The sequence below is a fragment of the Ranitomeya variabilis genome, chromosome 7, assembly GCF_051348905.1.
Source record: "Ranitomeya variabilis isolate aRanVar5 chromosome 7, aRanVar5.hap1, whole genome shotgun sequence".
NCBI classification, from domain to species: Eukaryota; Metazoa; Chordata; class Amphibia; order Anura; family Dendrobatidae; genus Ranitomeya; species Ranitomeya variabilis.
Window position 1 is genome coordinate 151043770 of NC_135238.1, and position 16958 is coordinate 151060727.

The window sequence follows — 16958 nt, forward strand, 5'->3', positions numbered from 1 at the left end:
TATATATATATATATATATATATATATATATATATATATATATATATATATATATATCCATCCCGTATATATTTTGCCTAAAACCTGAAGATGTGCCTTCGCCTTTTGAAGATCATGTCATTTTCAACTTCAACTGTTCACAAGAACAGTAATTTTGACCAGGGGTGCCCAAACTTTTCCATGCCTCTATACATGAAATAAACAATTATGGTGCATTTTATGACTCTGCATTAGGTCATTCCTCTATTTTATCTCCTAGAAATATATGTATTCACAACTTGATGTTCCTGTACCTCCCTTAATAGTGAATAATATTTTTTTTTCCAGAGGTGAAGATATTTTGTCCATTCTCACAAAAGTCAACAAAATTGTCAGTGAAATGGAGTACCCAAAGGACGGCAAGACCAATTTGAAGCAGATGCCACAGCCAACTTATACACTGCGAAGAAAGCTTGTGTTTCCAATACCTCCGGCTCCATTTAAACAAGATTCTAGAGAAACCAATTAACATTTTGAGTGAAATTATTCTGTTTTGTGAAGATAAAGAATGTCTTGTTTCTTATGCTGTAAAGCTGGTTTCACACACAAATGTTTTACAGTCTGATTACATGCTGCAATTTACTGACTGGCTGCGGGTTACTTGACCCTAACTTGACAGACTCATATATGTCTACCGGGATGTCCAGATCAGGTCGGGAAAAGAGACCAGTGGTGAGACTGTGTATCGTGGTACGTCCTCAGATGTCAAAACAGGGATGTGTGAAATCGGCCTAAAGGTCCTTAACAGTGGTAAATTTTATTGAATTTGCAATTATTAACCCCTTTCTGACATAGAACATACTATTATTTTCTATGTCGGGTTATGTCCCCAGTAGAGCTGATTGCTTCGTGCAACTCTGGTCCATGGCCTGGGCTAGTTCTCGGCACAGGTAACATCTCCCTAGCCCCACTATCTTAAGCCCAGACTGGAATCCCGTTGTGTAAGGAAATTTGCACAACTCCTGACCATGGCTAGAGAGCACAGCTGTGGACCTCTAGTACCCATGAGTCTACACTGTACTCCGCACTATACTTGGCAGATGTCAACTGTGTTACATAGCCGGCATCTGCCATTAACAGCAGCATGCTTTCTCCAATCACTGCTGTTTAACCATTTAAATACCATTGTCAATCACTCGCAACATCATTTTAATAACACCTGCACCCATCACCCCCGATGCCCTTGGCTGCCATGGCTGAGCTTCATAGGAAAATGTAATTTTGTGTGTGTAAAAGTTAAATTGCAGTATATAGAACAAGTGATCCAATCGCAAGTTCATGTCCTTTAAGGAGGCTAAAAAAAAAACAAAGCAAAAAATAAAGAAATGATATAAAAATTCAAACCACCCCTCTTATTCTCCATTAATAATAATTATAATAATAAATGAAATAAAATACCCATATTTGGTGTGCTCACATCTGTAAAAGTTCCATCTATTAAAATATAAACGTAATTTACCTAAAGGGATATAACTCGGTAAAGTTAAAAAAAAAAAAAAAATTGCTTTTTTTTTTTTTTTAAAGGCACCACATTTCTTTAAAAAATGCCATAAAATACATCAGAATGTCATATGTACACAGAATGGTATCAATAAAAACTTAAGCTTGCCATGCACAAAGAAAACTTTCACCCAGCCCCATTGTTGAAAAATAAATATGTTCTGAGTTTCAGAAAATGGCAACCAAGTTTGTTTTTGCAAACGTATTAATTTTTTAACCCAAATAGTTTTTTTTAATTTATTTAAGTTTAGTATTGCTATAATCATACTGACCTGGAGAATCCTGTTGCCAAGTCATTTTTAATGAACAAGGAACACCATGAAAATATTTAAAAAAGGAATGGTGGAACTTGTTTTTCCCACCATTTTACCGTAATTCTTTTTTTACCTCTCCATTTTTCAATACAATGAACACTGTAAAGTAAAAACCGAACACAAAAATAATGTCAGAATTGCGTTTTTATCACCATTTCACACCACTTTGACTTTTTTTTGTTTTTCAGTATATTGTATGGGAAACTAAACTAAGTCTTTAAAAACCACTCATCCCACAAACAGTAAGCCCACATACATCTATGTTAGCAAAAAAATAAAAAAGTTATGACTCTTGGAAGAAACGGGAGGAAAAAAGAAAAGCGCAAAAATAAAAATTGTCCTCAGCTGGAAGGAGTTAAATTATAACATCGAACAAAAATATTCTAGTCCTACATTAACAGAGAATTAGCTGCTAGCTCGGCACATGAATATCACAGCCTCCAAACTATGCAATACAAATTTATTACTAAGCGATAATAAATTCTCATACTTTTGTAAGTGTTCTTATGGTCAGCAGTTTATTGTAGGTTTATATGAATTTTGTTATTTCCTGATCTTTATTTTTGGAGACTGTGGTATGTACATATTTACAGTTTGGCCTGAACATCATGGTGAACTCCCTGACTTTTTTACTTGTTGCATAGACTTTGCAATTCTGGAATTTTACTGTGATATTCAGGGGCCTCAGAAAAAATGTGCAGACACATCAGTATGTGTAGGCATCCAGTGTTTAGAGACATCTCATATTCTGAAATCCATGATGTTAGATTACCTAAATGATTATACTGTACTATGTGTGATAAAAATGAAAATTAATATATGGATTTATAAGTGTTAAAATGACCATTAACTTCATCTTCATCTGAAGTTTATTCTTTGCTGGGCATCCTGTTCTTCCTATTTATTTCTCCTTAGATTAGCCTATTCATTGGAAAAGTCTTAATTTTAGTATTTAATGTAAGTACAGCTTAATCCTATAAACGTATCCTTGCTAAAGAGAACCTGTCAAGTCCCCCGTGTCTCCGGAACCACCAGCAGTTGTGTCTGCATATATAAATACCCTGCCTAACAGTCCCTGTATTACATTACACACACAAACAGATCTTTCGAAAAAGTATTTTTAACCCCTTAGTGACTGGGCCAAACTTTTGAAATCTGACCAGTGTCACTTTATGTGGTAATAACTCTGGGACTCTTCAACAAATCCCAGTGATTTTGAGACTCTTTTTTTTTTTGTGGCACATTATATTTTATAATAATGGTAAATTTAGGTCAATATGTTTTGTTTATTTATAAAAAAATATCAAAAATTTGACAAAAATGTAAAGAAAATAGCAATTTTCAAACTTTGAACGATTATCCCTTTAATCCAGATAGTCATACCATAGCAAAACATTAATAAATAACATTTCCCTCATGTAGCAGTAATATTTAATTTTTTCAAGGAAATGTACAAAATTTTAGGGACCTACCGAGGTTTGAAGTGACTTTGGAATGTTGGAAAACCCCCAAAAGTGATACCATTTTAAAAACGGCGCCCTAGACATTAAAAACTGCTTTCAGGTAGTTTATTAACCCTAAAGGTGATTTTCAGGAATTAATGTAAAGTGGCATAGCAGGAATGAAAAAGTGTATATTTACTACCTAAATGTTGCTAACTTCTGAACAGGCCGCTGTAGCCAGGAGACTCTAAGGCCACTATTTAGCCGTGAATTGCCATGACAAACATCAGGACCACACAATCATGATCTCAGGGTGCCTATGAGGTTAAATAGGAAGCCCCCCTCTCTGTTAACCATTTATATGATGTAATCACTTTTGACAGCAACATCTAAGGGGTTAAACAGATAAGGATGGTGCCAACACTGATCGTGGCTGATGCTGTAAGTTGTCAGCTATAGTGTACAGCCGACAGCTGCTGGATTGTCACCTGTATGGGGATGATAGTCTCTTATATCTCAGGTCGGTAAAAAGACGTTTTGGTGGTCATTAAGGGTTTAAAGTCCGTTTATGATATGTAAATTAGGGTTTTGACTAGTCGATCAGGCGTTAGTGTCTCCAGACTAGTCAGCCCACTCAGTGTGTTATCATGCCCTTCTTCATTTCCTATCATGCGCAGTGCACCTCTCTGAGCCTGGCACATGTACACCTGGCTTCAGAAGATCAATGTAGTGAGGGGAAGAAGCCGCAGGCATGTGTGAGGTATGTATAGTGCTGGCGATGACGCCAGCACTTTTAAGTCATGTTATCACACCCACAGGGGCGTGATAACATGCTAAGTGGGCCAACTAGTCTGAGGACCCTATCGACTAGTCAAAGGCCTCATTTACATGTAATGTATTAAAAGGGACTGTTGGGCAGGGTATTTAAATATGTAGACACAACTGCTAATGGTTCTAGGGGACCCTACAGGATCCCTTTAAGGCCTTCATGTGTAGAACACTGCTGTATAAACTACTTCAAGGGGAGCTGCAGTACCCCAGAACATCGTCTACAGCCTGTTCAGAGCTGATCATGGAGTTTCTGGGTGTTGGATTCCCAACAATCTGATGTTGATGACCTATCCTAAGCATACGTAGGTCATCAATCATCAATATGTAAGTCTTGGACAACCTCTTTATTGTATTCTTGGGTATAATACTTGTCATTACAAAATTTAAAAAAAATGTTTAAAATCACTTATAGAGAAAATTATGGGTTCACAACAGAAAAGTGCTTTGCACTGAGCATTTAAAAATGATATTTCAATGGCCTCCCAGCATGCCCATTCACTGCAGTGAGGCAAATGGAGTCCAAAAGATGAATTTCTAGACTCTTGGCTGCATTTTGGACAGTGTAGTTTTCCAGGCTATTGTGTCCGACATAATTTTTAAATTCATGTCAAAATCGGCGTTTTGGACATAAAACATACGGCGACACAACCCTAAATATCCCGTTCCACCAATGCATAAACATATGAAATCTATCAATAATGGTAGATAATTTCTCTACGTAGATTGAGACCATCTGGAACCAAGGTTAAAAATCCAAAGCTTCTCTGGTTAGAGAAAGTCTTTTCAAGTCGCCGCCCCTTCCTGGCTTGTTAACGTTTTCAATGCCTAAAGTTAGAAATGATGAGATCTGTCTTTGGTGACTCTGGATAAAATGTTTAACAGATAAAGACACGTTGTGATTAGAATTGCATGCTTTGGTGATATCAGTAAGGTGTTCACCAATGCAAACCTTCATTTTGTGAACAGTACAACCAACATAAAGTTTTGACATAAAGTGCATATTATTCCATAAACTGCATTTTCGGAGTTCCAATGTACGAATTGTTTGATATTATACTGATGGGAGTTATTGCCATTAGAAAATTGAGTGCATTGTAATGCATGTGGGCAAGTTTTGCATCTATTAGCCCCACATTTATAAAACCTTTATACTCAAGCTATGTTCTCTTTTTGTCAGAATTGTTACAAATAAAACCTAGGAGAAATTATGTTACCCAAAGATGGTGCTTTTTTAGCCACTAGCTGTGTAGCAAAATGGTCAAAATATTGTCCTCATATAGAACGGGCAAATATGTTTTAATAATATGTTTAATGGAAGTAAACTGGGAACTGTATTGCAAAGACAAAAATGGTTTCAGAGGGTTAGATGAAGTTTTAGCGACTTGTTCTATCATATTTTACCCCTTCATGACCTTGGGATTTTTCTGTTTTTGCATTTACATTTTTTGCTCCCCTTCTTCTTGGTGGCTCAGTGATTAGCACTGCAGCCTTGCAGGGCTGGGGTCCTGAGTTCAAATCCGACCAAGGACAACATCTGTAAGGTGTTTGTATGTTCTCACTGTGTTTGCGTGGGTTTCCTCCGGGTTCTTCGGTTTCCTCCCACATTCCAAAGACACACTGATAGGGAATTTAGATTGTGAGCGCCATCGGGTATAGCGATGATAATGTGTGCAAACTGTAAAGCGCTGCGGAATATGTTAGTGCTATATAAAAATAAATTGTTGTTATAATAATAATAATAATAATAATAGGAAAAAAATTCCAAGTGCGGTAAAATTGCAAAAAAAAATTGTTGGGTCTGGATATTTAGGAAAATTTTCCCCTCAGGCTTTGACAAAGAACCCTGGATAGCACTTGAAACGTGTAGCCGTATGTTTTCTGTCCACTATGCTGATTTTGACATGAATTTTTAAATACCTCAATAGAGAAGATTTTTATCCAGGAGCTGGAACATTCCCCTTTTTTCATTATCTTCGCACATGCTCAGATTGTGGTTCTGTGAACACTGGACTCTTTCAATTTAGCAGTGAGCTATTTATTCCTATTTTTTCATTTGTTTTTTTTTTCAGTCACAAAATATATAATGCAAGTAATTTAATTGATTTATGATGCCCTAGAACAGTTTCTCTGTATAGTTAGAGATTCACTTTACTCTGTTGTGTTATTGTCCATGTTACTTTCTTACTGCTTCAAGGTCAGTGCCGAGTTTACAAGGAGAGGTGATCATGCTGCTTCCGGCACTGTGGCAACAGAAACTGGGGACAAAACTTTGTACATATACTTCTGCTGCAATCTCAAATTTTTCTTCTATATTTTTTTATATATTAATAGGTTCTTGATTCTTTCCGCTCACAGAGCTGACAAATATTGCTAGTGAGTTTTTTTCCCTCTTATTCTTGTATAATATATTCTGGTGATAGTATAAATAGGATGCAGAAAGTAAGTGACTTGGCGCACATAATTTATGGATCAAAGCTCTATAAATGTGGTGGCCAAAGCATTGCCAATAAATTGTGTGGTCATAGTCCGTTTAGAACACTTGCATGTGTTAATGCCAAAATGTACAGTCATGGACAAAAATTTTGAGAATGATTTGGTTTTTACATAATCTGCTGCTTCAGTTTTTTTAGATCTTTTCATAAATGTTAAAAATAAACTTGTCAACTCAAGAAACTACATGTACCTGCAATTATAGGGTTAATCTGCAGGTTAGTGGCGTTCAAACCCTGGTTAGCTGGCAGCAGGTAGAGAATACATTTTTAGTTCTCCTGCCACTGGCTTCTAGTCTTTGGGGGGTGGTGCAGTCTTCGCTATTTTCCTGTGGATTAACCCTATATCTATAGTTAATTAGCTTTTCTCCATGTGACAGCTTTCATTTTAATCTTTTTTGATAAATACATCAAATTTATATAAAGACTCGGTAATTACAGTGTTGATTCATTATTTTTCAAGACTGCCCAAGCATCCTCACGAAACTTAAGATGTGTCCTCATACTGTTTGGAGACTTGCACTGACAGAACCCTTTCGTCTCTGCTGCATCCGCTTCCTTGGAACCTGTAGAACACTGTCACTATCTACCACTTCCTTTGAACTCCACTCACACACTTGACTCTGAACTTGACTCTCTCCTAAACTCAACTGACTAAAACAAGAAGTGATTTCCTTAATAACTGATCTAACCCCTCCCAACTAGTGGGCTAATCCCAAGCTGTTAACTGTATACTACCCTGTATGATGCTAACTATATCTTTGTTTTGTAGTTGTTCCTCTAGTAGACAGACCTCCCCAATCCACAGTAACAGCCTTGAGACAGCCGCCAGGAGAACCGAGACACAAACCGGCCATCAGTATAAAATGCAAAACTCTTTATCAAACATGTAAGCATAAAATATTCACATAACACTACTCACTATTGGCTCCTTCTTGCCACAACGTCTACCCCCTACACCAAGACAGCCTCCAAAATCTTTTGCCTCACTTTGCATGCAGATGCACTGACACCTGCCTGCTTCATTTTCTGAGCTAGCGCTGCACTGCTCTTCAACTGATGCTGTAGCTGAATCTTCTTTAATATATTTTACTGGCCATTACTGGTCTTTTTTTGGCTTCCTGAATCCTTTACGGCAACTGAACATCTCTTTTTGAAGTTCTTGATACAATAAAAAGTCGGTTTAGTGGAAATTTGGACCTTCTTGTAAAGCCCATTTGATGCAAAGCAATTATGACTGCACGTGTTTCCTTGGAGGTAACTGTGGTTAACAGAATTAGACAAATGATTTCAAGCACCAGCCCCCTTTTTAAAGCAACCGGTCTGCTCTTATAATTCAATCAGAATGACAGAGTTATATATCAGCTGCCTTGTCCTTAACACGTTCTCCTCAGTGAACAAAATTACTGAAATTAATTACGAGTCATTTTGTGGCAGGCATGAAATTCAATGGCGTTTTTGTGACCAAATTCATTTTAATGTCAAGGAATGACTTTGCAATTTTTTGCAATTCATCTGATCACTCTTCATAACAATTTGTTGCGTTAATGCAACTTGCAACTATAAAAACTGAAGCAGCAAACTTTCTGAAAATCAAGATTAGTGTCAATCTTTAGACCAGAACTGTACTAAATGAAAGTGTCACTGAATTTAAAAAAAATTTAATTTTTTAAAAGTTTAAATCCTGAATATTCCTGTAAGTTTGTAATGTTTTATGAACTCTTGTATTAAAATGCTTTAATTAAAAGCCGATAATGTCTGTAAAGCGCTCTGGAATTAATGGCGCTATGTTAGTGTGTAAGGTAAATAAAATGTACATGGTGCTGTGAGAAAAAGCAATAAAATTTAAATCTACAAAACTATTCTTTCAGTGTTGCATATAAAAACAGTTAAGAATGTTCAAACTGGGTAAATCTGAGAGATAGGAGGACAGCATGAAAGATAATGGCAAAAGATTTAATTTGTCAAATATATTGCAATTCAGGATGATCAGATTTTTGTCCAACCCTGGTCCACAGTCCAAGTTAGTGCTTTCTGGCTCTGGACAGGAGCTGTGTGAATTTCCTTACCCTTCGCGATCCTAGGCTAGACTTATGGTTAGCTGGGTTGGCGAGACACCAGCTGTGCTCCGCACAGAAGACATCACCCCAGGCCGGTGAATCAGACGTTGTTCTGAGGAATCTGGCATTTCAGGAAATCTGCGCAACTCTTGTCCAGAGAGCACGTACTAGGACCGTGGACTGGGGCTGGCCAAAGAGATCCAATCTTCAATTGCATTTCTTGAAGGTAGAAGAATATCTGCAGTAAAAAATCGATAGGGAGCAGAATGTTTTTCTGTATGGAAAATTGCTAAACGTTGTCTGGAACACCGTATATATATATATATATATATATATATATATATATATATATATATATATATTATCCAGGAAACTTCTCAGGGTGCACAGATGCAGTTTTTTTCCATCAAAGAGAAAACATCTACAAAAATTATGTGACACATGTTTTGGTTGGAATGTCCGTAATGGATGGTTACTGTGCATTCTGTCACAACCGAAACGTGACATGATGCATCCAAGCACTTAACAGAAAATGTCACTAAATTTGTGCCAAAGTAAGCAAATAAAATATAAAATTAGAAAATATGCGGGTGAAGTAATATGCTTTACATACATAAAACATTTAATGGGATCATTTTAAATTAGTTTTTGTTGTCTTGAGATTCAGGGTTTAATTCAGTTTGATTCAGTTATTCTACAATGATTAGATTAAATCCATAACACAATATTGCAATCAAAGACAGCTCAAATATATTGTAAATTGGGCTGGGAATATAACCTTCTAATATAGAGTGCCCCCACAAAGTATCGTAGTAATAATGGTGATGTACAAGAAAAATGGAGTAAACTCACCGAAAAGATGATGGAAAATTGTGTATAAAAATAAAATACTTTATTATTACATTTATCAAATTATCGGAATAGTATTTCATGAGGTCAATCAAGAAACCATACAAGAAATGGAGTAAGATGATCCCCCGCACATAAATAGGTAAATCAGAAATATGCACAAATGGATGCCGAAAGCCAGTATGAATGATATACATTGTCGTCAGTTAGACACACTGGTAATTCTATCTAAGATCAGTAGAAAAAAAAGTGCAAAGAACAATATCAAAAGAATTCAACAACTTTGATTTACAAGTATATACATTACTGTCTAAAATTCTAAACAAAGTGACAAGTGCAGCAGGATTATGCAGCCAGTGAATGTCAGCAAAAAGGTTGATTCAAAACCAGAATTTAGAAAATTTCAAAATTTGCCAAATGGGATATATCAATTATGGTCACAATATCAAAGGAAAATTAAAGGGGTGTGTGCAACTTGGAATAGATGAGTAGAGAATAAACTTAAAACGTCAGCATACATAAACTGTACCCAAAGAAATCCTACAGAGTTATAATGTAGAGCAGCTTCAGAAATATGCACAGCATTGCTTACCCATGTAGAGGAGAGAGGATCACCTGCCCGTGCTCCAAGCTCTTTTCACCTGCTTCTTTTACGAAGGGTACTGTGAATGGGATATACAGTGAAAAAATAATAATTTTATCCGTTGCTGATTTTGTAAGTTCGCCCACTGACAAATACATGAAGTCTATAATTTTAAGGCAGGGTTTTTAATAAAGTCATATGCGTTATTTCCTTTGCCGCAATAATATCTCTAACGTGTTCTCTCGTGTGTATACGGAGTTCACCTGTAGTGAGACCCATGTATATTTTACTGCAGGGGCAAGTGGCATAATGGACCACATGAGTGGCATTGCAGGAAATAAATGTTCTAATTTGGAAGTCCCTTTTGCCATCTGTGGATGTAAAAGACGTTGACCCACATATATTTTTACAGGCCACACAATCTTTGCAGGGATCGCATCTGCATTTTGGTCCTTTAGAACCGAGAAAGTTCTTCTATTTGGCTACATAGTGGTTTTTTACAAATGGTGCTATACATTTTTATTTCTTCTGGCCGAATAAGCAACTTTGATGTTTAATATGGCGCCCCCTAGTGTTAGAACTCCTGGCCGCTCTGTCTGTCTTCCTAACCCTCTCCACTTGCGCGGTTCCCTCTATTTGCAGTGTGCGCCTTTACCAGTGCAGGAGGACCCTTCCTTCCGCTCAGTTAGCCAGCCGGCCGGTTCTCATCCAGCTGACAGAAAACTCGTGCTGTAGCATCTGAGGAGCCTGTATGCAGAGGCTCCGTGCACATCACCAGGGCAGGAGTATCTCACCTGCCACAGAAGATATGCAGAGCCTTTTCTGACTTTGCACCGCCAAGGAGGTGAATCAGGCGCAGGCGGCGGCTTTCTTGTAGCAATTGCTGGTTGTGCAGAGCGCAGTTGTGAGCAGTTTGTCATATGACTGCTGTACTAGTCAGAGGCAGTGATGTGGATGGCAGAGCTCACGTCATTACACCGCTGTCATCTGTCACTGTGTTTATATAGTGCAGTAGTCCGATGACAAACTCATAACAGCTGCACTCAGAAGGCAAAGAAACCACTGGGAGTGTTCCTGTCTTCACATCTCTTCTACGCTCCGTTAGTGCTGTGGTCTGACATCCATCTGTTGTCTTTGGATGGTGGTGGTGGGGCTTTAGTCTTAGGGTAATAGATAAAAAAAACAAAAAAACTTTTTGTGATATTTCTGAAATGAATATGGACTGGTTGAAAGATCTCAGAGAATGTTAATGGCCCACGAGTTACGCCTCATTCATACGTCAGGTTTTTTTTTTTTCATGTACAATATTATTTTTTTTACAAATTTTATCAGTGAGTTTGGTCTGACTGTCATTCGTTTTTCTTGTGCATGAAAAAAAAGTGTTTCTTCACTTTCTTCTAACAGTCTGTGAAAATTGGACCGTACTCAGATGGCATCCGACTGCTGTTCAAATTTTTTCACGGACCCATAGACTTGTACTGTTGATTCTGATCTGAAACTAAGATTAAAAAAGATTAAAAATGGACATGTCTCCACAGTTTTTAGGTATGACTGCTTACCAAGAAAAAAAAGGATAGCACTCCTATGTGAAAAATAGACATTTGATTGATGTCTTTGGGTCCATTTAAACAGGCCACCTGTCATTATTAAATGACCACTAATTGGCTACATAGATGTCGATCGTGAGTCTTTCTGACATTGAATGTACTAGTACATTCAGCATTAGGACCTTATGAATGAATAGAGCGGGCTCAGGAGCTGAACATGCATTATACCAAGCAGACGACGGCTGCGTTATACAACTGGCGTCTTCCTGTAACAGTGGGGGCTGCAGCTGAGCTCTGAATGCTGCTAACCTTTTAAAAGTCGCTCTCAGTCTCTGATTTGGTCGCTTATTGGTTACCATGGCAGCTGCTCTGACTTGAAACCCAGCCAGAGACCATGATTTTAGCTACAGTGGAGGAAATAAGTATTGGATACACTGACAATTTTGCAAGTTTTCCTACCAACAAAGAATGGAGAGGTCTGTCATTTTTATCGTAGGTGCACTTCAACTGTGAGACGGAATCTAAAAAAAACAAAATCATATTGTATGATTTTTACATAACTAATTTGCATTTGCATTTTATTGCATGAAATAAGTATTTGATAGGATAGAAAAACAGAACTTAATATTTGATGTGGAAACCTTTGTTTGCAATTATAGAGGTCAGAGGTTTCTTATTGTCCTTGACCAAGTTTGCACACACTGCTGCAGGGATTTTGGCCCACTCCTACATACAGATCTTTCAGATTTTGAGGCTGTCTGTGGGCAACATAGAGTTTCAGCTCCTTCCAAAGATTTTTACATTGGGTTTGGAGACTGACTAGGCCACTACAGGACCTTGAAATGCTTCTTACAGAGCTGCTCCTTAGTTGCACTGGCTATGTGTTTCGGGTCATTGTCATGCTAGAAGACCCAGCCATGACCCATCTTCAATGCTCTTATTGAGGGAAGGAGGTTGTTGGCCAAAATCTCGCAATTCATGACCCCATCCATCCTTCCTTTAATATGGTGCAGTCATCCTGTCCCCTTTGCAGAAAAGCACCCCCAATGTATGATGTTTCCATTGACCAGGTTCTCCAGTGTAGTTCTTAGCTGTTTCCTGACCTTTATCAGAATCATCCTTACCCCACGAGGCGAGATATTGCATGGGGCTCCATACTGAGGAAGATTGACAGTCATCTTGTGTTTCTTCCATTTTCTAATAATTGCACTAACAGTTGTTGCTTTCCCACCAAGCTGGTGGCCTATCGTCCTGTAGCCCATCTCAGCCTTGTGCACGTCTACAATTTTGTCCCGTATGTTCTTAGCTCTTTGGTCTTGGCCATGGTGGGGAGGTTGGAGTGTGATTGAGTGTGTGGACAGCTGTCTTAAACAGGTAATAAGTTCAAACAGGTACAATTAATACAGGTCATGAGTGCAGAGTAGGATGCTTCTAAAAGAAAAAGTAACAGGGCTGTGAGAGCCAGAATTCTTGCTGGTTGGTAGGCAAACAAATTCTTATTTCATGCAATAAAATGCAATTTAGTTGTTTTAAAATCATACAATGTGATTTTCTGGATTTTTTTTTAGATTCTGTCACTCACAGTAGAAGTGTACCTACGATAAAAATTACAGACCTCTCCATTATTTGTAGGTTTGAAAACTTGCAAAATTGTCAGTGTATCAAATGCTTATTTTTTTCCACTGTATGTACTGCAATACTATTGGAATTGTAACATAAAGTGTAAGTGAACAGATAATTAATAGGTTCAAGTCTCCCAAGGGTCTAAAAATAAAGAAAAACGTTTTAAAAAATATAAAAATTTTGGGGTAGATAAAGGGACATTCATAGAAATCATGGAGCCCCATAGCTGCAGTTCTATTTAGGACCCTCTCAAACACCCCCCCCCCCCCCAAAAAAAAATAATAATAATAATATTCAGCGGGGCCATAGAAGAGCATATCTCACAACTTTGTAGTCTTTACAAAGTAATTTTCCTACTGAAGCCCTAGATTACCCTTGCATTGCACCCATAAAGTATGATGCAACAAAGGTGCCTCACAAACACAGTATGATACCCCCACAGTGAATTCCTAGAGATTCGAACTCTCCACATGCACAGTATGATGACCTTACAGCAAAGTATGGTGATCCCAACACAGTATGATCCCCCAACTGTGAGCCCCCACACAGCCCTCAATGTAGTATAATGGCACCCACAATTGCTGATAAAAACAACAAAAAATGGCACCTCTCACCTCGTCCTGTTCCCCTGCTCTGTGCAGTGTGAGTCCTGAGGCTCCGCAGCACAGGTGCGATGTAGTGACATCATTGTGCCTGCAGTGCACAGAGCCTCAGACTCGCGCAGAGGCTGGTGGATCATGGAGCCTTTGGCTTCATGATTCACCATTGTTTTCAATGCGATCTGTGTCCTGAAGATGTGGATACTGCTGAAATGGTGATGATAGTGGATGGGAGCCAGTGCCCAATCGACTCTGGGCCCCTTGGACTCACAGGCCCCATAGTGGCTGTGTGGGCTGCCACTATCATACCTCCCAACCGTCCCGGATACAGTGGGACTGTCCTGATTTTGACAGTCAGCCCCGTGATCCTGGGCGTGACATTAGTTGTCCCGCAGTGGTTGGGAGGTGTGCTGCAATATCAGGCGGTCACTGCGGTCAGCCTCTTCCCTGCACCCGCAGAGCTGCCTGAGCACAGCACACACAGCACATATTGGCTGCTTTGTGGCCACAGGACCTGTGATGAGGTCACGGGGGAGGAGTCAGGGGTCACATGATCGGGACATCATGGATTGCAGGACTCAGCTTGCTGCTTGCCAACTTGCCATGCTGCCTGCTGCATGAGGTAAGCTGCTGTGTGTGGGGTCAGGACTCAGGAGGTGTACAGTGTGGATGTAGCGGAGCCGTGTGTGGACGAGGTGTATGGAGCAGAGCACGTGTGTGTACGAGGTGTACGGAGCGGAGCTGTGTGTGTACGAGGTGTATGGAGCAGAGCCGTGTGTGTGCGAGGTGTATGGAGCGCAGCAGAATGTGTACGAGGTGTACCGAGCGGAGCAGAATGTGTACGAGGTGTATGGAGCGGAGCAGAATATTTACGAGGTGTATGGAGCGGAGCGCGTGTGTGTACGAGGTGTACAGAGCGGAGCGCGTGTGTGTACGGAGCGGAGCGCGTGTGTGTACGAGGTGTACGGAGCGGAGCGCGTGTGTGTACGAGGTGTATGGAGTGGAGCCCTGTGTGTACGAGGTGTACGGAGCGGAGCCGTGTGTGTACGAGGTGTACGGAGCGGAGCCGTGTGTGTACGAGATGTACGGAGCGCAGCCGCGTGTGTGTACGAGGTGTACGGAGCGGAGCCGTGTGTGTACGAGGTGAGCGGAGCCATGTGTGTACGAGGTGTACGGAGCGGAGCCGTGTGTGTATGAGGTGTATGGAGAGGAGCTAAATGTGTACGAGGTGTAAGGAGCGGAGCGCGTGTGTACGGAGCACAGACGCGTGTGTAGGAGTAGCTATGTGTGGCCATTATACGGTACGAAGTATCATGTGGTCATTATACAGTATGGAGCATCATGTGCGGTCATTATACAGTATGGAGCATCATGTGCGGTCATTATACAGTATGGAGCATCATGTGTGGCCATTATACAGTATGGAGCATCATGTGTGGCCATTATACAGTATGGAGCATCATGTGTGGCCATTATACAGTATTGAGCATCATGTGTGGCCATTATACAGTATGGAGCATCATGTGGGGCCATTGTACAGTATGGAGCATCATGTGCAGTCATTATACAGTATGGAGCATCATGTGCGGCCATTATACAGTATGGAGCACCATGTGTGGCCATTATACAGTATTGAGCATCATGTGTGGCCATTATACAGTATGGAGCATCATGTGGGGCCATTATACAGTATGGAGCATCATGTGTGGCCATTATACAGTATGGAGCATCATGTGTGGCCATATTTTTTTGTTTAGAATTATTCTTTATGAAACAGTGTGATCAGCAGTGCTAAATGGGTGTGGTTGGGACGTGGATATGGGTGTGGCTAGTTATGAATGGGTGTGGTCAGAGGCGTGGCCTAAATTTGCCGCGGCGCGCTTTGCGCGCCACAAACTTTGTCCCTCTTTCCCATCTTCAAAAGTTGGGAGGTATGCACTATGGATGGTATTGGTACACCCCTACTTCAGTGATATCAATAGGAAAAAAAGGCATAAAAATACAAAAGTAATTGACATGCAGCTGGTTTTAAACACTGCATCACAGGTTAAGTGATAGAAAAAAAGTGTACATGAGATTTCAAAAATTGTATTTACTTTGCTGGCATTTTATTCCACTATGAGGGGTTTTATGTGCAAAAAAATTGCATAGAGACCATATTGTGTGCAATTAGGAGCAGATTTTATTGCGGAAATTTCTGCAACGGAAATTCACAAGCATGTTAATTGCAATGCCAGGGCATTTGCCAACTTTAACAAAGGTTTCTCCCTTACCCTGACTTTGCAGGAAAGTTGGCAACTTAGATTATATAGAGTTAGTTACATTATCAATCAGTAACATTCTGTCTCAAATTAATATATGTATGCCTATGATCTATATATAAAGATACATACGGTTGTGCTCAAAAGTTTACATACCCCGGTAGAATTTTTGCTTTCTTGGCCTTTTTTCAGAGAATTTTAATGATACTGCAAAAACTTTGTCTCCTCTCATGGTTAGTAGTTTGGTAAAGCTATTTGTCAAACTACTGTGTTTTCTCTTTTTAAATCATAATAACAACCCCAATCATCCAAATGGCCCTGAACAAAAGTTCATATACCCTGGTGATTTTGGCCTGCTAACATGTACAGAAGTTGACTCAAATGGGTTTGAATGGCTACTAAAGGTAACATCCTTACCTGTGACCTGTTTGCTTGTAATCAGTGAGTGTACATAAAAGCTGAGTGAGTTTCTGGGATCCAGACAGACTCTTGCATCTTTCATCCAGCCACTGATGTTTCTGGATTGTGAGTCATGGGGAATGCAAAACAATTGTCAACGGATCTACGGGAAAACGTAGTTGAGCTGTGCCTATGACATCAGGGGGAATACTTTTCCCTTGGCACGGCCATGTGACGGGAACACCACAACTGACATTTTATTATTGGGGAGAGTGGCTAACTCCTCATGTGCCAGTCAGAGTGGCGCACACATTTAGCGGGTAGGATAAAAGGAGCGCCTATATCCCATTCACAGTAAACGTCATAAAAGTAGCAGGCGAAACGCACGTTGGAGTACGGGGAGGCGATCTCCCTCCTTCATC

General features: G+C 39.6%; 1 protein-coding gene across 1 annotated transcript in view; it reads left to right on the forward strand.

The window, feature by feature from the left end:
- Positions 1–1523, forward strand: part of LOC143784163 (caspase-8-like) — a 92210-nt gene extending 90687 nt beyond the window's left edge. Inside the window, exon 11 of the mRNA XM_077272046.1 lies at positions 328–1523. Within this exon, the coding sequence (XP_077128161.1) occupies positions 328–508 (181 nt within the window). The 3' untranslated portion in view covers positions 509–1523. The remainder of the gene's footprint in view (positions 1–327) is intronic.
- Positions 1524–16958: the final 15435 nt, after the last annotated feature.